Genomic DNA, 23,666 nt, shown 5'->3' on the forward strand with positions numbered 1-23,666 from the left:
ATGGCAGAGAGGTGACCCAGGAACCACGACGGGGTTTGATCCCATATAATTTGCCGAGGTTATCAACTTTACATTACAGTATTTACAAATGATTAAATATACAATTTAACTTACCTGGACAACCTGCTCTTGCACAAGACAGCACATATATGACTTATTGTTTATAGTCACTATTTTGCTTATATATAAGTACATACGTGACATATTCCAAGAAATATTTTTTTTTAAGGCACTAACTTTTTCTCAGTTTTATTAAACAATAGAAATTTTATGCAAAATTTGACAATATGCTGAGTTACTTTACAATTTATTTAAATATTTTAGTTTTGTTTTATTATTTTTATAAAACTGTAATATCAATATAGGTATAGGTTCAGTACTAATTGTAATATCTTAACATACTAAGAAGGTTAGGTTAGGTTGTGATTTTCTATTCAGCTTTTCAAGGTAAACTCAAATATTCACATTAAATTAGTAGTCACATATGCACTTATTCATAAGCAAGATATTGACTATTAGCAAGTGTGAGAACGGGTTGACCTGGAGATATAAATAAATATTTCAGGTATAACTTAAAGAGGAGTGTAAGTGGCCCATTTATTTGATTTATAATTACACTTTCATGTATTTATGAATAAGCACAACTGCATGAACTAAGAGTCAAAACTGAAGGATAAATCCAGTGATATCTCATTATGGCACTCTTAACCAGAATCTATAAAGCTTTCACGCTAAGCAAATTGTTCAAAGTTGTTTGAACTGAACCAATACAGTGAGAGTTGACGTGAAGTGTTTGGGCTACAGTGAGAGTTGTGGGGGTTGAAGTGTTTGGGCTACAGTGAGAGTTGTGGGGGGTTGATGTGTTTGGGCTACAGTGAGAGTTGTGGGGGTTGAAGTGTTTGGGCTACAGTGAGAGTTGTGGGGGTTGAAGTGTTTGGGCTACAGTGAGAGTTGTGGGGGTTGAAGTGTTTGAACTATAGTGAGAGTTGTGGGGGTTGAAGTGTTTGAACTATAGTGAGAGTTGTGGGGGTTGAAGCGTTTGAACTATAGTGAGAGTTGTTGAGATTAAAACATATGTTTCCACAGACGTGCACAGTAGCTGCTAAGTTTGCATCAATATAAGTAACACCTCATAGTTTATACTATTCATTTATACAACATTAAGTAATAAAAATAACAAAAACAAAGCTATGTGTAACATTATTCAATTTGAAACCAGGTTTTTGACATTTTTGTAATATAAATGTTAAGGCAGGTTGCATTTCAGAGTAAAATGTCAAGCAGTTCTTATGTTCTGTTTTGTGTCCCATAACATATTAGACAAGCAGCAAATATATTAAAAACCTTATTCTATGGGAGATATGAATAAGTCAATGTAAGTAAGTGTGGAAGTAGTGTGAACTCTTGGCATGCTGTTTTCACTTGTTACTGCTGTTACTTAAACTTAGCTCTGAGTTCAAGCCCGGCTTGTCTCGTCATAACTTTATATAAAAAGACTGTTGCTTGGAGCAGCTCGCAGGCTCATTACATCCTGGTTGGGCTGGCACCTCCTACACGAACTTGTCTAAACTGGCTTCAATTTGTTTCAATAAGAGAGTAATCATACTAACGTGATGTATCGATAAGAAAATCCGTAAGAACCGCGATGAGAATTCAAACCTATGTGGTGGGTATTCCCACGCATGCGCTCTAGACAACTGTGTCATGACAGTCATAGAGCCCAGTAGGCTCAGGAATCTGTACACCAGTTGATTGACAGTTGAGAGGCGGGACCAAAGAGCCAAAGCTCAACCCCCGCAAGCACAATTAGGTGAGTAGTGAAGGTGACAGTTGACAACTATGTCAACGACATAACCATGTCATTGCATAATTGTCTAGGGTGTGCGCGTGTGGGAATATCCACCGCATAGGTTCAAATCCTAATCATGGCTCCTATGGATTCTCTCACTTCTACTTGTGTTCCCAAGATATTTCTAACATTTGATGGGGGGTGGAGGCTACAGCACCATGGATCTTTGATGTTCAAGTGTTCTCTGACTGTGCCTATGGCACCTTACTCTTTACTAGGTCTGTTTTGCTTTGCCCTGCCATATCTTTCACTTTAGTTAAATATTTTGTGATGCATATTTGGGGGCCTGGCATTCATGTATCTCTCGGGTATATATTATGTGATATTTCTTTTGTAACCTTTCCAAAGAGTAGATTTTGAATGTTTTGGGATGGTCCTCTTTGGTGTGTTACTGCTGTCCTCTGATGTGTTACTGCTGCCCTCTGATGTGTTCTACTGCCCTCTGATGTGTTCTGCTGCCCTCTGATGTGTTCTGCTGCCCTCTGATGTGTTACTGCTGCCCTCTGATGTGTTCTACTGCCCTCTGATGTGTTCTGCTGCCCTCTGATGTGTTCTGCTGCCCTCTGATGTGTTACTGCTGCCCTCTGATGTGTTCTGCTGCCCTCTGATGTGTTCTGCTGCCCTCTGGTGTGTTCTACTGCCCTCTGATGTGTTCTGCTGCCCTCTGATGTGTTCTGCTGCCCTCTGATGTGTTACTGCTGCCCTCTGATGTGTTCTGCTGCCCTCTGGTGTGGTCATGGTTGTGTATCTTTTACATACAGTTCTCCTCATTGGTACAAGGCTATTCAGCACTATATCACATAAATAATCATAATAAGGAAAAACTTGAAGGTTTTATATATAGTTTATACATTGTATGTACACAAAGATGACAAAGAATATGTGTGACGGTAGGGAAGAATCTCTTTACATTCTAAAGTACCTCATTAAGTATAGGTCACCTGAATAATGATGTGTGCCCTAAGCCCAACAGGAAGCCTGTAAGTAAAAATAAATTGAACTACTGTATTATCTATTGGTGTAAAGTGACATTCATCGAGCATAGGACTGAGGACCAGTTGTGGGGTGTGACATTGTCACTACCTGATCACTCTACAATGTTTACATGTTCTTATCACACTGTCGTGCACTATGTGTCCATCTTGCCACACTGCCTGTGTGAGTGTAGTGTCCCTGCGCGCGCTACAACTCTTCAAGCTTGTCCTTCAACTACAAATAGTTTTTTCTTTTGGCTGTTTTGACAAGAATTGCTCTTAGCTATAATTTAACTTTATATCTTGATAAAATAATAATCTGCTTACTATAAGAAAAAATGACCTACTTTAAGGCAATTAGGCACAATAAAGTCCATAAAGGCACCAGTACAATTACACTTATGGATGTAGAAGCACAAGTTTCCTTTGATATGATCAACTGCTACTAAAGTGATGTAAATTGTATAAAATGTTTATCATTGCTCATAAAATATCAACCATTCCTGCTGCAAGAGACCTAGGCCTATACTGCTCTACTATTGTTTGAGCACAGCTGCTGCAAGTGGCCTAGGCCTATACTACTCTATTATTGTTTCAGTACAGCTGCTGCAAGTGGCCTATACTGCTCTACCATTATGTTTGATCACAGCTGCTGCAAGTGGCCTAGGCCTATACTGCTCTATTATTGTTTCAGTACAGCTGCTGCAAGTGGCCTATACTGCTCTACTATTGTTTGATCACAGCTGCTGCAAGTGGCCTAGGCCTATACTACTCTATTATTGTTTCAGTACAGCTGCTGCAAGTGGCCTATACTGCTCTACTATTGTTTGATCACAGCTGCTGCAAGTGGCCTATACTGCTCTATCAATATGTTTGAGCACAGCTGCTGCAAGTGGCCTAGGCCTATACTACTCTATTATTGTTTCAGTACAGTTGCTGCAAGTGGCCTATACTGCTCTACCAATATGTTTGATCACAGCTGCTGCAAGTGGCCTAGGCCTATACTACTCTATTATTGTTTCAGTACAGCTGCTGCAAGAGGCCTATACTGCTCTACCAATATGTTTGAGCACAAGTGCTAATCACAATAAATGTTATTCACCAGAAATTCAAAAGCAGAATTGGCAGCTACAAACCTTAAATCAGTTTTATAAAAAAAAATCCTGCTTACTGTATAGTTTTTTTTTTACATCAATTATAAATCCACTTTATAAATCCACATTGAGAGTATTTTATCATTTGTTTAAAAACAATTGTTCTACATAATATACAAAATAAGGGTCCTTCATATACAAATTATCACCAGTTTTTTTTTTGGAGTAATATTCTTATTTCCTAGTTACAAAACACAGAGTACCTGACTAACACGATATTGTATAATGTACCTTGATCTTGTAACTTATTGTTTGTCCCCGAGTGCTACATATTGTCATTGTCCCAGAGTGCCATTATGGCCACATGTCCCAAAGTGCCATAATGGCCACATGTCCCAGAGTGCCATGTTTGGCCACATATCCCAGAGTGCCATGTATGGCCACATATCCCAGAGTGCCATGTATGGCCACATGTTCCAGAGTGCCATGTTTGGCCACTGTATGTCCCAGAGTGCCATGTATGGTCATATGTCCCAGAGTGCCATGTATGGCCACTGTATGTCCCAAAGTGCCATATGTGGCTACTATATTCCAGACATGTACAGTCATATCATAATTCACAGTGATATTCTGTAACAATTCAGAACTGCAATATAATTGTTATTTGTGTATATACAGTAAAAAGATATTAAATATCTTAGTTTTCCTCTATGAACGTTATTGTCCTGTGTCTCTCCACGTGCAATATAAGGTACAACTGTTTAAGCCTTTAGGCTGTGTGTATAATTTCTTGTTTTGCCATTTAAATGGCGTATCCTTTTCTTGATTTTGAGATAGGTATATAAGCAACACATCTTGCAGTTACCCTATTAATGCAACATTTGATATGCTGAATAAAGCATCAACTATTGTATTTTTACGACTTTAAATTTCCTGCAAATTTATTTAGGTAATGTCTGTCTTAGTGTCAATATTATGCCAAATATGTGGGAACTTCCTTTCTAATTAGCAGAAACTATCAGCTTCAGCATGTATCGCTGGGTCGGTAAGGGAGCCACATTCAGGACGGGCATGCCACCCCGGATGGTCACGACGCCCTACACTTCTTCTTCTGGGCACGCGTCGCGGTGATCCAGATGGAGCAGACGAGTCATCACTAGTATCACCGTGGAGCTGAGTGGGTCGCAGCGGGATGGCTGCTGGACCCCAAGGGATGCCAAGGTGTTCTGGAGATGGTGCATCTCGTCTAGGTGAGTGAGAATTGTGGTATGATGGCAGCTTAGATGTAACGTTCAAGACTGTAGTGTGAGAATTACGCAAACCTTCTCGAAATTGTCGAGGCACACTGCGTGCTGTTAAACTGTGAACCTGTAGAATGTGAAAATGCATTATTTGCTGAACTGTAGTATACAAAATACAATGCAAGTGTAAATACTACATTCTGTAAATATATGCCTTGTATCTGATAAAGTTTTAATTCTATTTAAAAGCAAAAATTATACAAACAAAACATTGTCAAACAATTTATACTAATTTGAAAAGTCAAGTTAAAAATATTAGTTTTTTCATGAGACAATGTGTAACTCACAGAAATTTACATGTTGACTGAAAATTTCTTCCGACACCATCTTCCATTATTTATGAATTTAAGCTGCATGGAAAGGAAAGACATACCACATATAAAAGCACACAAAGATGTAAAAAATAAGGAAAATATTTTGACATTGCTAAAAGTGGCATGAAAATGAATGAGAGAACTTGTGTGGGCACTATGGTAGTTGTGTTGTCATCAATTTAGGGGCGGTGATGCAGCCTGTTCTCCTAAGGTTCCCAATGTCAAGAAAATGGTCAATCTAACCACTGCACTGCGCCTAACAATAATAATCACACAATAATAATAACAATAACAACAAATGTCATTTTGAGAGTTGCACGTTTTTTTTTTTACTTAGAAACATTAAAAAACATGAAAATATAGCCTATCACTCTTTGTGTTTTGAAATGAAAATAGTTCACATTGTTCGCATCACATTGATTTGGTAATTAAATTCAGTTTAAAGTTGAATTTGGAAACATTTTGACACTAACTTTACCTGATCATTTATAAAATCAAGAAAAATATGTCCTTTACAATTACACTATGAAGTTTTTGCCAAAAACAGGTGTGCAGTTCAGGGGTTGAAGTGTCCTCTCCTAACCTGCCAGAGGACCCAAAACAGAAAACGGGACAGTACGTCATTTTCGCGAGCGTCTTCCATTTTCTAGCAAGAAAATTTTTTACCTTATGTAATGCATACGAGCAAAAAGCATGTATGGTTGGATGGAGGACAGGTTGGACGATGGTCTGTGGCTTGGATGCACCCAAGCTATATCATTTGCGTGCTGTCTTTGTCACATACAACTCCCGTACTATATAGTCTGGACAACTCTACTTTTGTGTATTCTAACTTTAAAGGGTACAAGAACAGGAACTAAACTTTCTAACACTTGATTACAGGTTAACAGCTTTTCCTTCTCACTCTCCTACTCTGTCCTCTTGCGATCACACTCCCACCACCCCTGTCCTCCTGTGATCACACTCCCACCACCCACTCCTCCTGTGATCACACTCCCACCACCCCTGTCCTCCTGTGATCACACTCCCACCACCCTTGTCCTCCTGTGATCACACTCCCATCACCCTGTCCTCCTGTGATCACACTCCCACCACCCTTGTCCTCCTGTGATCACACTCCCACCACCCTGTCCTCCTGTGATCACTCTCCCACCACCCTGTCCTCCTGTGATCACACTCCCACCACCCTTGTCCTCCTGTGATCACACTCCAACACCCTGTCCTTCTGTGATCACACTCCCACCACCCTGTCCTCCTGTGATCACACTCCAACACCCTGTCCTCCTGTGATCACACTCCAACACCCTGTCCTCCTGTGATCACACTCCAACACCCTGTCCTCCTGTGATCACACTCCAACACCCTGTCCTCCTGTGATCACACTCCCACCACCCTGTCCTCCTGTGATCACACTCCAACACCCTGTCCTCCTGTGATCACACTCCAACACCCTGTCCTCCTGTGATCACACTCCCACCACCCTGTCCTCCTGTGATCACACTCCAACACCCTGTCCCATGGTGCCCCCGTCACGGGTGACGACGGTGACCTACACCAGGCAACCTACTCTGACTTTCATTAAATGCATCACATTGATTTGGTAATTAAATTCAGTTTAAAGTTAGAAATAATAATGTTGTGATTTAAACTTCTGTCCAATTTGTCAAAAATAATGTTAATTATATAGATAAGTGTCAAGAAGTGGTCATAAAAATGTACACAATAGAAAAATATAAGTCATGATGTTACAATTTTATATAAAATTATGATTATGTAAACTATGCGTTAGAAATGAGTTTTTAACATTACAGTACTGATAAATGTCGCTTCAAAATGTACATTATACTGTACAGTATACAAATATATCAATAACCCGTTACATTATCAGTGTGACTTTCTTAGGTTATTAATATACTGTAATTTTACGTAAACTAATTCGACTATAAATGTATAAACATTTATGGATGGAGACTTTGAATTTGAATACCAATCCCTAGCAAAATTGTTCCTAACTATGCAATATTATACAGTTAATGGCAATGTGAAAAAAAAAAAAAAAATGTGAGAGAAGACCATAACGAAGGGAGAGTTTAGGCAGGTACGCAGGTTATAAGTCACACAAGTCAGTCATGTAAGCTGAACATAATACTGTCCCAAGACATTGCCATGCATCAGTTGTACAGTATATTATACAAATAATGATACAGTGTCATTTAAAGAATGTAAACACAAGAGAACGTCATGGGAACATTACGTGACAGAATTACGAGTGCACTGTACTTGAAAAGTAGAGCTCAAGTTAATTAACACCGTACCATGTAAGTTCTTCTCCCAAGAGTCATTCAAAAGAGAGAACACAACATAAACAATCCCATTATACTGTACAGGCAACAAGAGGTACAGGAAGAAGCCAGACTTGCATGTACAACAAAAGATCTGCATCAAGACATCATACAAGAAAGTCTCTAGCCAGTTACTTTCCAACAGTAAATACCACTATAATTATCAATCAGCATTTGGTAATCAACAGATCAAATTGAAGGCATTCTGTCAGACATCCCAGCTCTATTACAAGAGCCAAGCAATCCAGTCATTTTTATATTTACACACACAATATACTAGAGGCTGTATTATGTAGAAATACTGAATTCTGATACTGTACTATACTGTATATGCTTGTAAGCAAGTTAAATGAAAACTAAACTTAATTTTAATAATCATATATGCAAATATATTTTGTTTAATACAGTAAGATGTAATTTAATTGCAGAGGATAGGTATACAGTACAGTATACTTGTATGAGGTATCAATGTAATATGAATTTTTTAATTACTCTATTTGTAAATTTCTCTCAAATAACATAGAGGAGAATGATATTTTCTCTTCTATTTCAACCACTTTTTCACTCAGTCTATCTCATACTCGTTCATTCCTTCTTTAGTTCACGCACACTCCTCACGATCCCACCCATGAAGTATCTCATACTCATTCATTCCTTCTCCAGTTCACACACTCTCCATAGGAACACAAAGAACTTTATGCGAGGAGCATATGCAACACTTTCCAGCTTCAGACTTGCTTTTAACTACATGGATGATGACATACTAAAGAAACTATTCATGACTTTTGTGAGACCAAAATTGGAATATGCAGCAGCTATATGGTACCCGTATCTCAAGAAGCACATCAATAAACTGGAAAAGGTTCAAAGGCATGCTTCAAAATGGCTTCCTGAACTGAAAAACAAGAGTTACATGGAGAGGCTAGTGGCATTAAATATGCTAAAGCTAGAAAATAGAAGAAAAAGAGGTGATATGATCACCACTTACAAAATAATAACAGTTATTGACCTAATTGACAAAGAGGAATTCCCAAAACCAGCAACTTCAAGAACAAGAGGACACAGATTCAAACAAGGAAACAAAGGTGTCAAGAAAATGTTAGAAAGTTTTCTTTGAAAACAGTGGTAGGCGGGTTGAACAAGTTAGGTGAGAAGGGGGGTGGAGGTTAGGTGAGAAGGTGGTGGAGACCAAAACAATCAGTAGTTCTAAAGCGTTATATGACAAAAAGTACTGGGAAGATGGGACACCATGAGAGTAGCTTTTATCCTAACTACACTTAGGTAATTACACACACACACACAAACTCTCACTCTCTTTTTCACTATATTGGGCAAGTACTGTATATTGTGATGCTGTGGAGTAAATCAAGTCCAGAGACGAGTCTGAAAGAAACAAAAGAACAAGCCAACAGAAAGCAAATCCCACAATGATAAGATTCAAGATAATACCTCATTCATTGTGAACCCATTTTGATTCATGCACTTGTGCGCATTAGTTGCACTCTACCATGGGTTCATGTCCTTCGCAGGCGATGTCCAAACTACTGGTTGATTTTGACTTTGTGGAAGTGGTTGAGGGAGTCATTTCCATATCACTCAATTGTGAGTGCACACCTTCATCATATGAGTCTCTAAGACCAAGTTTGTTTGGTTGGCTGTCTTCAGTAATACCTCTTTCAAATTCTAATTTTCCAATGTTAGATTTTGATCTTATTGGGGAAAACGGCGAGTTGACTGGAACTGATGCATTTCTGATATCTAGCTTTTTGCGTGGTTTGAATTTGTTGCTGTTGCCAACACGAGAGTTGTGTACTATTAACCTGGTGAGAGCAACTGGATCATCAAACAGGATTTCATCATCACTTGAATTTTCAGCTGAAGAAGAAATAACATTGGATTTTTGCGACGGAGAGAAGCTGTCGGCTGCTTTGCTAACAGAGATTATGGTTACATGTGAGCCTGTGGTGCTTAAATCATCTTTCTTAATATTAATATGAACATCATTATCTTGTACTTCTGCAAGTGAAGAACTGATTATTGTATCAACATTTACCGAACTCTTTCCAAGATAAGCTGACTGTGGTGATTGTGGGACAGGTTTCTTCTCTGTCCTTGAGTGACTTATTGTTATGCTATCAACATTGTCTTCAGAAGGTGGAAGCTTAGTGTGTGTACTGAGAACACTGACACTACCATTGACATCTTCACTGACACTGGAGGTTTTACCTGAGGCACTACTTAGAGCTGAATCTTCAATATGGCTTTCTTTGACATTGTCTCCTACATACACAATACTTGCATGGTATACTGCTATGGCAGGATCAGATAGTGGTGCCTCTTCACCTGATAATGTGATGACAGTACACTCGTTTGTGGTATTGGGACAGTTTTCTTCAGGGTACTTATTTTTCAGAGTTTGAATCTGATCACCTAGATCCCCTGTTGCTTCTTCACGGTTGTAACTTTTAACATTCATATTACCTTTATTAAGGTCAGTTGACAATTTTATAGGGAAGCCTGCTACATTGTGAGCATTGGCTTTAGTAGAGGAAACTGCTATATTGTGAACACTGACTGTAGTAGGGGAGACTGCCACATTGTGAGCACTGGCTGTGGTAGGGCAGACTACTGCATTGTGAGCACTGGCTATGGACTTTACGACCTTCGGAGCCTGGGTTTGCAAGTTCATTTCATTGTCTGAAATTGTTATGATTGTTTTGTTTGATTCTGTTGCCACATTACTAGATATCGTTGTCTTGCTAAATGCTGACTTTTCATCTAGGGAACTTATGTTAGTATACTCTCTTAACAAGTCTCCAATACTTCGATGTTTCTGTAAGGAATTAACACTTGTTGTGCTAATTATGGGTTTCTTCTCACTACCTTTGTTGAGCATGATAGGTGAATTGCTGACACTTGGTAACTTATCATTTGATTCAGTCGGTGCTGGAATATCTTTGGTCACTTGACATTGAAAAGCTGAAACAGATGCTTCATTTAATTCTATCATAAATTGATCATCCTCTGTAAAATTTGTCAGTGTACCTGTGTTTGTGCCATCTGAGGTATGTGAGGATGAATCATCATCAGTGATATCTGATATGTGGGATATTTTATCAGATGGATCATCAGACAACTTTTTAGTTTCACTGTCATCAACTACCACTGGACTGAAAGAAACTGGTATAGCTATCTGGTCATTTCTTGATGTTTGTTCAATATTTTCTGCATTTTCTAAATCAGTGCACAAGAGTGGTTGTGGGGAGAGATTATTTACTGATGGTATGTTTATGTTGGTTTGCTTATGCCTGACTCTATCACCATTGTTGTCTTGCTGCCCCATACTACCAACTGCAACCCTATCAGTGCTTTGTAATGATCCCTCACATTTCGATATTTTAAATGTATCTTTCTTATTAAAAGAATCTTTTGGGTGGTCCGAATATCTCTGCTGCTTACGAGCATCTCTAGATCTTCGGCCATCTGTATCGTCCTCGGTTTTTTCTTCTATTCGTTTCAAATCAAGTAATGATTTATGTCCTGTGTAGCTGTTCAAGAAGTCACTCATTGTTCTTTTTCCCTTTGGTGCAAATGCTGAGCCAGACAATATGGAGACATTTGGCATTCCTACCTGCTTGTTCATCCCTTGGATTTTTGTTGGATTTTTAGCATCTCGCGTATTCACCTGAGCAAGTTCTACACGTGTCTTGACTTCTGCCGACTTTGAAACTGAAGATAAATCCAGTGAGCTATGGAACTGTTTCTGATGTCGTAATTTATCCGATTCCTTATAAGATAGATCAAACATGCTTCCATGATGTGTTTTTGTAACTGATGATTGTCTTAGCATTTTAGGTGCATCAGGATCATTGTCATATTGTATCACTTTTGTCTCCAGATGACCTTTGCTGGTACTCCATGAGTGTCTACTTTTATGGCTGACCTGTTCAAAACCTGCTCCCTGTAGTTCCTCTGCCGAAGAAAAGCTGGAAAGTGATGTTTGTTTTCTGCTACTATAACTGTCAGAAGAATTAATGCTCGTCCTACGGAGAGTAACTCCAAAAATTGTTCTATCACTAAATTGGTTATATGAAGCAGTCATATTTGAGTCCCTACTGTCCACTGAAAAGCAGGAGTCGGTGTCTATTAGGCTGGGCGTACTTAAGCTGCGTTTATCACTAAGCGAGCCAGGAGTTGGTGGTAGACTAACACTGGTAACTGTAGCCTCGTCGTCAAATTCAGTGCTGTCTACATCGCTATTAAACATATCAGTCTCTGTTGCTGGATGGGAATCTTCCCCACTAGGCAAAGACCTTACCTCTTTAACAACATATGGCTTCTCTGTCTGCTTATTAAGGTTGTTAGTGAGGTTGCGTCTGTGTACTTGGTCGCCTGGGCTCCACTTTTCAGCCAAGATGTTCTTATTCCCATAGGATGAGAGAGACTTCTGTTAATAAAGCACAGATTAGTTTTTAGAACTTAAAATATACAGTAGGCTACAGTATGTTACTTTTCAGAATGTAAAATACACAGTACAATAGGCTACTATGTTAATTCAGTCAGTAATAGATAAATTTAAGAAATATTGATAACAATTAGAATACTGCATATTTATTTATTATTTATGGAAAAACAGATAAGCAAGTGGTATATCTAAAGAGAACACACAATGAAATCATAATACACTGTGACAGATCTATCTATACTGTGGTCTAATGAATGATGCGTATGTCTCGGGTGACTCACGACACATGATCTACTGCAAAGATTTTTTCTCCTATAGAGACCAGTTGTACCTGTACCGAGACCAGGGGTGGGGGGAGAAAAAATGGTATTTACCTAAGTGTAGTTACAGGATGATAGCTACACTTATGATATCCCATATTCCCAGTACAGTACTGTACTTTTGTCATATAACGCTTTGTAACTACTGACGGTTTTGGCCTCCACCACCTTCTCACCTAACTTGTTCCAATCGTCTACCACTCTGCAAAAGTGAATTTTCTTAAATTTCTTTGACAGCTTTGTGTAGTTAGTTTAAATCCATGACCGATTTAAATTTGAAACGATATAACAAGTGCTTGAAGTTCCAGGTCTCAGGAATTCTTCCCTATCAATTTTATCGATGCCCGTTACTATTTTGTATGTAGTGATTATATCCCCCCTTTTTCGTCTATCTTCTAGCTATGGCATATTTAATGCCTCTAACCTCTCCTCGTAGCTCTTGTCCTTCAGTTCTGGGAGCCATTTAACTGCATGTCTTTGCACCTTTTCCAGTTTGTTGATGTGCTTCTTAAGATATGGGCACCATACAACCACTGCATATTCAAGCTTTGGTCTAACAAAAGTAGTGAACAATTTCTTTAGTATTTCACCATCCATGTATTTAAAAGCAATTCTGTAGTTAGAAAGTGCAGTATAGGCTCCTCATAGGTTGTGCGGGGTTATGTTCTATTCCACAGTCCATAACATGGCAATTATTCACATTATATTCCGTCTGCCAAGTGGTGCTCCACATACTTATTTTGTCCAGGTCTTCTTGAAGGGCATGACAATCATCTAAGTTTCTTATTTTTCCTATTATTGTAGCATCATCAGCAACCATGTTCATATAATTCTGTATTCCATCTGGTAGAAAGGTTTATGTAGACAATGAACATTACCGGTGCAAGAACTGAATCTTGTGGTACTCCACTCATGAGATTTCTCCAGTCCGATACATTGTCTCTGATTACTGCTCCCATTTTTCTGTCGGTTAGAAAATTTTTCAGCCATGTTAGAAGCCTACCAAAAACTCTTCCAATATGTTCCAGTTTCCAGAACAACATCTTATGTGGAACGCTGTCAAAAACCTTTTTTAGGTCCAGACAGATGCAGTCAACCCAACCATCTCTTTCCTGTAGAATCTGTGACTTGATCATAGAAATGGAGTAATTTTTTTTTTTTTTGAGATATATACAAGAGTTGTTACATTTGCCGGTCGGCCGAGCGGACAGCACGCTGGGCTTGTGATCCTGTGGTCCTGGGTTCGATCCCAGGCGCCGGCGAGAAACAATGGGCAGAGTTTCTTTCACCCTATGCCCCTATTACCTAGCAGTAAAATAGGTACCTGGGTGTTAGTCAGCTGTCACGGGCTGCTTCCTGGGGGTGGAGGCCTGGTCGAGGACCGGGCCGCGGGGACACTAAAATCCCCGAAATCATCTCAAGATAACCTCAAGATTCTTGTACAGCCACTAGTACGCGTAGTGTTTCGGGCAGGTCCCTGGAATACGATCCCCGCCGCGAAGAATCATTTTTACAACCAAGTACTCATTTTACTGTTGAGTTAAATAGAGGGTAGAGTTAAGGATTTGCGCCCAGTAAATCCTTCCAGCCAAGATACGAACCCTTGACAAAGTGCTCGCGGAACGCCAGGCGAGTGTCTTACCACTACACCACGGAAACATTTGTTACACAGGATCTTCCAGATCGAAAACCATACTGTTTATCTGTCAAGTTTTTTTCTCCAGGTGTTCTACCCATTTAGTTGTAATTATTTTTCCAATATTTTTACTATTACACTTGTCAATGATACTGGTCTGTAATTGAGGGGAGAGGTCTTCCCTGCTGCCACATTTGTAGATTGGAACTATGTTAGCTTTTTTTCACACATCAGCTACAACTCCTGTACACAGGGATGCCTGAAAAATCAGTTGAAGCGGAATGCTGAGCTCAGGTGCACATTCTCTCAGAACCCATGGTGAAACTCCATCTGGGCCAACTGCTTTGTTCTTACTTAGCTCCTTGAGCATTTTTTCCACTTCGTCTCTAGACACCTCTATGTGCTCTATGTTGTTCTCTGGTATTCTTATTGTGTATGATTCTCTGAAGATTTCATTTTGTACAAACACACTTTGGAACTGTTCGTTAATGTTTTACACATTTCCTTTTCATTTTCCATGAATATGTTTCACATTTTCAACCTCTGAATGTTATCCTTTACCTGGAATTTGCTGTTGATGAATTTATAGAATATGCCTGGTTCTGTTTTCCATTTGTATGCTGTCCCTTTCTCAAAATGTCTCTCTGACACTCTCCTCACTGCTGTGAGTTGTTTCTCGCATCTTTGTATCACTGGTATGTTTGGGGGTTTGGCCTCTTCCTATATTCGAAGAGGCTATACAGATAGCCATATATATAGACATATATATCTGTTGTGGTCTCACTGTGACAGGAAGCCAGTGGCTGGCCAAAGGAGCCTGTTTATAATGGCCTAATTAAACCTAACAGATGCACAAAACTGGTAGCATATGAAGGAATTTCACAAGTTATATTTTATTTATAACAATTTACAAAGTGGTAATCCAATACTAAAATTTATTTTGAGTCTGGTAAATGGTGACAGTGTTTAATGAATGCAGATTATAAGCAAAATGTTACCTTCAATAATGTCTTTGAATTTGTGATTTCTTCACATTGTCATGATCTCTTTGTTCTATGTTATACCAACTATAGACAAGAATTATGAGTTAAATTGGTCCTTAAAGCATTATTGTGGTAGTGTAGACATTATGGTTTGGGGCATATACAGATATCCGTGGGTCTACTGTACTATTATGAAGTGGGCTTAATAAAAAATTCAAATGAATACTTACATCCCTTCCACGTTTGTCTAAATCATTCACTCTCTCCTGGCTGGCGAGATCAAACTTGGAGGCTAGTTTTCTAACAGAGGGCAGAGCAGGTACGTCATCTAGTGTGCGTGTGGAAACATCGCTCTCCATCCCCTCACCATGACTTTCACCATCACTGTACGTACTCACACTCTCTACTGATCTTCCAAATTTTGAATGATGAAGGTAATTACCTCGTTTACCTAGGCCAGTTAGACTGTTTATGTTAACATTGCTCATACTGCTCATGGAATTCATGCTTCTCGAGCTGTGTTGAGGAGCTGACTCCAGGTTATGTAGGTTGGAGACTTTGGCCATAGGCTGCAGGTTATCAGCACTTGTGTGCCTCAAGAATGGTTGAAGAAAGGGTCTTTCTCTGGGCTGAGCTGCGATGGTGTCCTCACTCACTGTCCGCCATAAGTCATGACGACGAGGAACCAAGTATACATCTGAAAGTGATCATTTTTGTAACAAATTTGTAGTTCATAAAAATATTGTTGATGAAAATGTGGCATACAATATGTGATTCAGCAAAATGACTGTGTACAAATATGTTCCATAAAAACGGTCCATAAGATGGAGGAAACCCCTTGAAATTACAAGTGATAATGGGTAAAATAATATTGTTGCTAATTTTACATTCTTGCAAAGCCACTAACATGCATAGTGTTTCTGGCAAATCTTAAAACTATTAAATTAATTATGGTACAGGCACACCAAGAATTTGCAATGAGGTTTATTAGAGTAGAATTTTAGTTTCTGCTAATATCTTTTGATCAGAATAACGTACCAACACGTGGGTTGTGGAGAACTTCTGTGGAGCTGTCAGACTGTGCGTTGGCATGGACACTTCGAGGAATATGACGTGCGTAATTTTCCTCCCACCTCCGTTGAGTTTCATCAATTGTTCTTTGAAATCTGGCTACCTCCCGTTCTACACGTGCAGCCTGCAAGAATTTATTTGCATAATATTCAGTGTAGCACTGTTATTATAAACAAAAAGGTCACAGAGAACACTATTCAAAGGTCTATTCAAAGGTATTCAGGAACATGAATGTCAAAGGTCCATAGCTATTCAGTGTCCCCCAATAAATATAAGAAATCTTACCAGAACAAAAGTGGATATGTGCAAGAAACAATTAGACAAATTCCTACAGGAATTGCCAGACCAACTGGGTTACAGTAAATATTTGGGCCCGTGGGGCTGCTCCAAGTAACAACCTATTAGATCAAGTTATCACATGATAAGCCTGGCTCCAGGCCAGGCTTGGGAAGTTGAAGAGCTCCCAGAATCCACTAAAGGTATACTGCATCAGTATGTAGTTTATACATGACTTGTGATTTAACAATGCTCCAGTGAAAGGTGGAGCATGGTGGTAGTTAACTCATTGTACCTGAATATCCCTAAGCTCATTCTTCCAGTCACTGGGATGGGACGACTCCACTTCCAAACTTCTTAGTTGGTGTAAAGTTGCCTCACTGCTGCTTTTATTGGCTTTCTGTAGTCCACCATCAATTATGTGTATTGGATCCTGTTGCATTAAGTAACATCAGTTATTTATGTTAAGCAAGAATGTGTGAAGAACACGGCATCAATATGAAAAAAATGATAATATTTACCAAAAGAAAAGCTTCTCAATATTTAAAATAAGAACATTAATATGAATGGTGAAGACTCGGTGATGGCATCCACATGCAGTCACTATTGCTCCACATGTGTTAGTAGTGACTGGTGATGGCATCCGCATGCAGTCACTATTGCTCCACATGTGTTAGTAGTGACTGGTGATGGCATCCACATGCAGTCACTATTGCTCCACATGTGTTAGTAGTGACTGGTGATGGCATCCACATGCAGTCACTATTGCTCCACATGTGTTAGTAGTGACTGGTGATGGCATCCACATGCAGTCACTATTGCTCCACATGTGTCAGTAGTGACTGGTGATGGCATCCACATGCAGTCACTATTGCTCCACATGTGTTAGTAGTGACTGGTGATGGCATCAACAGTCACCATCAACCCACATACTGTAGTAGTGACTGGTGATGGCATCAACAGTCACCATCACCCCACATACTGTAGTAGTGACTGGTGATGGCATCAACACATGCAGTCACTATCACTCCACATACAGGGGGTTTCTGCCATACAAACATTTATCCATACGAACATTCTTTCAGGTCCCCCTCTACCCCCCTTCATGCATAAAATCATTGGATAAACTAGCTGGCGTGTCCCTTTGAATTTCTCGGCAGCGTGCTAAAATGTCTGTGCGGCAGCCACATAGTGAAGTACAGTACAGTATTGTATTGTACAAAAGGGTGGTTGGGTACTGTCAAGTTGTACACAAGACTTTTCGACAGCTTATTTTCCAATTTTTAAAACTATATATATCGTTTGGTTAGGATGTATTAGCTTTGATTATGCCATGTTAACATCACTTGGGTTAGATTAGGTTTGCCTGGGTAAGATTTGCTTGGCTGAGTTAGATTGGGTAGGCTTTAAAATATGTTGGCAAACTGTTGGGTTGTATGATGTAACATGTATCTGTGGAGACCCATGCTGCCTCTGTCAACATTTTCTTGTGGCCAGAGAAACCAGTGCTATGCTTTATTTGTACTTTATTGAGGAAAATATCATTACTATGGCTGATAGGAAGATTAAGAGTGTTGACAATGCACCAGTGCTAAGGAAAAGGCGACCCAATACCCTAGAGATGAGGTTAGTCAAGAGACTGGCAGAGGCATTTATGCTGATATATGATGGTTTGGCAATTTTGGAAGAACAAGTTAACAATGCTGAGAGACATCAAAACACCTCAAAAATTATATTTAATGGTGTTGCACCATACAAGTAAATTTACCTGGAAGATACTTGTAATTAACTAAGTGTAGTTAAAGGATAAGAGCTACGCTCATGGTGTCTCGTCTTCTCAGTACTCTGTCGTATAACACTTTGAAACTACTGATGGTTTTGACCTCTACCACCTTCTCACTTAACTTGTTCAACCATCTACCACTCTGTTTGCAAAGAGTGCAAAGTACTTTGAGAAAATATTTCCCGACAAAATATCCAACCCAGCAATTACCTCTCAAAAAGTTGCTGTCAATTGCCTCAACAATCTTAAAGAACAAAAGTCTGATCCAAAACTAGTGAATTCTACAGCAGCTAGTGACACCGAAGATGACCCACAGATGTTTGCCACCAACGATCATCTCTTATATCAAAGATAGCAGTAAGACCAGCCACCCTCCACCGATGCTGCATCCCCTCCCTCCACCTCCCACACACTGCCAACATCTCCTATCTCCTCCATCAACTAGATTTTTTCACTCCTCCATCAACTAGATCTTTTCACTCCTCCATCAACTAGATCTTTTCACTCCTCCATCAACTAGATCTTTTCACTCCTCCATCAACTAGATCTTTTCACTCCATCAACTAGATCTTTTCACTCCATCAACTAGATCTTTTCACTCCTCCATCAACTAGATCTTTTCACTCCTTCATCAACTAGATCTTTTCACTCCATCAACTAGATCTTTTCACTCCATCAACTAGATCTTTTCACTCCATCAACTAGATCTTTTCACTCCATCAACTAGATCTTTTCACTCCATCAACTAGATCTTTTCACTCCATCAACTAGATCTTTTCACTCCTCCATCAACTAGATTTTTTCACTCCTCCATCAACTAGATCTTTTCACTCCATCAACTAGATCTTTTCACTCCTCCATCAACTAGATTTTTTCACTCCTCCATCAACTAGATCTTTTCACTCCTCCATCAACTAGATCTTTTCACTCCTCCATCAACTAGATCTTTTCACTCCTCCATCAACTAGATCTTTTCACTCCTCCATCAACTAGATCTTTTCACTCCTCCATCAACTAGATCTTTTCACTCCTCCATCAACTAGATCTTTTCACTCCTCCATCAACTAGATCTTTTCACTCCTCCATCAACTAGATCTTTTCACTCCTCCATCAACTAGATCTTTTCACTCCTTCATCAACTAGATCTTTTCACTCCTCCATCAACTAGATCTTTTCACTCCTCCATCAACTAGATCTTTTCACTCCTCCATCAACTAGATCTTTTCACTCCTCCATCAACTAGATCTTTTCACTCCTCCATCAACTAGATCTTTTCACTCCTCCATCAACTAGATCTTTTCACTCCATCAACTAGATCTTTTCACTCCTTCATCAACTAGATCTTTTCACTCCTTCATCAACTAGATCTTTTCACTCTTCCATCAACTAGATTTTTTCACTCCTCCATCAACTAGATCTTTTCACTCCATCAACTAGATCTTTTCACTCCTCCATCAACTAGATCTTTTCACTCCTTCATCAACTAGATCTTTTCACTCTTCCATCAACTAGATTTTTTCACTCCTTCATCAACTAGATCTTTTCACTCCTTCATCAACTAGATCTTTTCACTCCTCCATCAACTAGATCTTTTCACTCCTCCATCAACTAGATTTTTTCACTCCATCAACTAGATCTTTTCACTCCTCCATCAACTAGATCTTTTCACTCCTCCATCAACTAGATCTTTTCACTCCTTCATCAACTAGATCTTTTCACTCTTCCATCAACTAGATTTTTTCACTCCTTCATCAACTAGATCTTTTCACTCCATCAACTAGATCTTTTCACTCCTCCATCAACTAGATCTTTTCACTCCTCAAGAACAGATAACTTTGACAAGCAGGACAACTCCATCATTCAAGGTAAATAATATGTAATGTTTTTATATTACATGTCTGAAAACGTTTGGTTTTGTGAGGATTTTTTGTGTCCCAGGAATGCCTCTCTCATTTACAGCATTGCACCTACGGAAAATCTCCCTTTGTGTCCCAAACAATTGCTTTGCAAACACATTCTCAGAACGTAACTCGTTCGTAGTGAGGCAACTGTCTGTAGGTGATAGTGCAAACTCGGTCACCATCACCAAGCTTTATTCCCAGATAGTGTAGAATGAATTGGATGACAAAGCCCAGGATGACACCTGGTGGGTGTCATCCAAGGGTTACCGCCTGGTGGGTGTCATCCATGGGTTACTGCGTTGTGAGTGTCATCCAAGGGTTACCGCCTGGTGGGTGTCATCCAAGGGTTACTGTCTGGTGGGTGTCATCCAAGGGTTACTGTCTGGTGGGTGTCATCCATGGGTTACTGTCTGGTGGGTGTCATCCAAGGGTTACTGTCTGGTGGGTGTCATCCAAGGGTTACCGCCTGGTGGGTGTCATCCAAGGGTTACCGCCTGGTGGGTGTCATCCAAGGGTTACTGTCTGGTGGGTGTCATCCAAGGGTTACTGTCTGGTGGGTGTCATCCAAGGGTTACTGTCTGGTGGGTGTCATCCAAGGGTTACTGTCTGGTGGGTGTCATCCAAGGGTTACTGTCTGGTGGGTGTCATCCAAGGGTTACTGTCTGGTGGGTGTCATCCAAGGGTTACTGTCTGGTGGGTGTCATCCAAGGGTTACTGTCTGGTGGGTGTCATCCAAGGGTCACTGCCTGGTGGGTGTCATCCAAGGGTTACTGTCTGGTGGGTGTCATCCAAGGGTTACTGTCTGGTGGGTGTCATCCAAGGGTTACTGTCTGGTGGGTGTCATCCATGGGTTACCGCCTGGTGGGTGTCATCCATGGGTTACCGCCTGGTGGGTGTCATCCATGGGTTACCGCCTGGAGGGTGTCATCCATGGGTTACCGCCTCGTGGGTGTCATCCAAGGGTTACCGCCTGGTGGGTGTCATCCAAGGGTCACTGCCTGGTGGGTGTCATCCAAGGGTTACTGTCTGGTGGGTGTCATCCAAGGGTTACTGTCTGGTGGGTGTCATCCAAGGGTTACCGCCTGGTGGGTGTCATCCAAGGGTTACCGCCTGGTGGGTGTCATCCAAGGGTCACTGTCTGGTGGGTGTCATCCAAGGGTTACTGCCTGGTGGGTGTCATCCAAGGGTTACTGCCTGGTGGGTGTCATCCAAGGGTTACCGCCTGGTGGGTGTCATCCAAGGGTTACTGCCTGGTGGGTGTCATCCAAGGGTTACCGCCTGGTGGGTGTCATCCAAGGGTTACTGTCTGGTGGGTGTCATCCAAGGGTTACCGCCTGGTGGGTGTCATCCAAGGGTTACTGTCTGGTGGGTGTCATCCAAGGGTCACTGCCTGGTGGGTGTCATCCAAGGGTTACTGTCTGGTGGGTGTCATCCAAGGGTTACTGCCTGGTGGGTGTCATCCAAGGGTTACTGCCTGGTGGGTGTCATCCAAGGGTTACCGCCTGGTGGGTGTCATCCATGGGTTACCGCCTCGTGGGTGTCATCCAAGGGTTACCGCATGGTGGGTGTCATCCATGGGTTACTGCCTGGTGGGTGTCATCCAAGGGTCACTGCCTGGTGGGTGTCATCCAAGGGTCACTGCCTGGTGGGTGTCATCCAAGGGTCACTGCCTGGTGGGTGTCATCCAAGGGTCACTGCCTGGTGGGTGTCATCCAAGGGTCACTGCCTGGTGGGTGTCATCCAAGGGTCACTGCCTGGTGGGTGTCATCCATGGGTCACCGCCTCGTGGGTGTCATCCAAGGGTTACCGCCTGGTGGGTGTCATCCAAGGGTTACCGCCTGGTGGGTGTCATCCAAGGGTCACTGCCTGGTGGGTGTCATCCAAGGGTCACTGCCTGGTGGGTGTCATCCAAGGGTCACCGCCTGGTGGGTGTCATCCAAGGGTTACTGTCTGGTGGGTGTCATCCAAGGGTTACCACCTGGTGGGTGTCATCCAAGGGTTACTGACTGGTGGGTGTCATCCAAGGGTTACCGCCTCGTGGGTGTCATCCAAGGGTTACCGCCTGGTGGGTGTCATCCAAGGGTTACTGCCTGGTGGGTGTCATCCAAGGGTCACTGCCTGGTGGGTGTCATCCAAGGGTTACTGCCTGGTGGGTGTCATCCAAGGGTTACTGCCTGGTGGGTGTCATCCAAGGGTTACTTTCTGGTGGGTGTCATCCAAGGGTTACTGTCTGGTGGGTGTCATCCAAGGGTCACTGCCTGGTGGGTGTCATCCAAGGGTCACTGCCTGGTGGGTGTCATCCAAGGGTCACTGCCTGGTGGGTGTCATCCAAGGGTTACTGTCTGGTGGGTGTCATCCAAGGGTTACTGCCTGGTGGGTGGCATCCAAGGGTTACTGCCTGGTGGGTGTCATCCAAGGGTTACTGTCTGGTGGGTGTCATCCAAGGGTTAATGTCTGGTGGGTGTCATCCAAGGGTCACTGTCTGGTGGGTGTCATCCAAGGGTTACTGCCTGGTGGGTGTCATCCAAGGGTTACTGCCTGGTGGGTGTCATCCAAGGGTTACTGTCTGGTGGGTGTCATCCAAGGGTTACCGCCTGGTGGGTGTCATCCAAGGGTTACTGCCTGGTGGGTGTCATCCAAGGGTTACTGTCTGGTGGGTGTCATCCAAGGGTTACCACCTGGTGGGTGTCATCCAAGGGTTACTGCCTGGTGGGTGTCATCCAAGGGTTACTGCCTGGTGGGTGTCATCCAAGGGTCACTGCCTGGTGGGTGTCATCCAAGGGTTACTGTCTGGTGGGTGTCATCCAAGGGTCACTGCCTGGTGGGTGTCATCCAAGGGTCACTGCCTGGTGGGTGTCATCCAAGGGTTACTGTCTGGTGGGTGTCATCCAAGGGTTACTGCCTGGTGGGTGTCATCCAAGGGTTACTGCCTGGTGGGTGTCATCCAAGGGTTACTGTCTGGTGGGTGTCATCCACGGGTTACTGTCTGGTGGGTGTCATCCAAGGGTTACTGTCTGGTGGGTGTCATCCAAGGGTTACTGTCTGGTGGGTGTCATCCAAGGGTTACTGTCTGGTGGGTGTCATCCAAGGGTTACTGTCTGGTGGGTGTCATCCAAGGGTTACTGTCTGGTGGGTGTCATCCAAGGGTCACTGCCTGGTGGGTGTCATCCAAGGGTTACTGTCTGGTGGGTGTCATCCAAGGGTTACTGTCTGGTGGGTGTCATCCAAGGGTTACTGTCTAGTGGGTGTCATCCAAGGGTTACCGCCTGGTGGGTGTCATCCAAGGGTTACTGTCTGGTGGGTGTCATCCAAGGGTCACTGCCTGGTGGGTGTCATCCAAGGGTTACTGTCTGGTGG

At 41.6% G+C, this 23,666-nt stretch overlaps 1 protein-coding gene across 5 annotated transcripts in view; it reads right to left on the reverse strand.

Annotated features, from left to right (window-relative positions):
- Window positions 1–583: 583 nt before the first annotated feature.
- The window catches only part of LOC123772798 (uncharacterized), a 352,704-nt gene continuing 329,621 nt past the window's right edge, over window positions 584–23,666 (reverse strand). For 3 of the 5 annotated variants that reach the window (XM_069324447.1, XM_069324449.1, XM_069324450.1), the window contains 5 exons: window positions 16,921–17,058; window positions 16,317–16,473; window positions 15,509–15,975; window positions 9,324–12,321; window positions 5,146–5,285 (listed from right to left, as the gene is read on the reverse strand). In XM_069324447.1, coding sequence (XP_069180548.1) covers window positions 9,367–12,321; window positions 15,509–15,975; window positions 16,317–16,473; window positions 16,921–17,058 — 3,717 coding nt within the window. In that variant the 3' untranslated portion in view covers window positions 5,146–5,285; window positions 9,324–9,366. Of the gene's footprint in view, window positions 5,286–9,323; window positions 12,322–15,508; window positions 15,976–16,316; window positions 16,474–16,920; window positions 17,059–23,666 lie in introns of all 5 variants that reach the window. The other 2 variants (XM_069324451.1, XM_069324448.1) reach the window with 2 other exon arrangements.

The sequence above is a fragment of the Procambarus clarkii genome, chromosome 14 (assembly GCF_040958095.1).
Source record: "Procambarus clarkii isolate CNS0578487 chromosome 14, FALCON_Pclarkii_2.0, whole genome shotgun sequence".
In the NCBI taxonomy this organism is placed as follows: domain Eukaryota; kingdom Metazoa; phylum Arthropoda; class Malacostraca; order Decapoda; family Cambaridae; genus Procambarus; species Procambarus clarkii.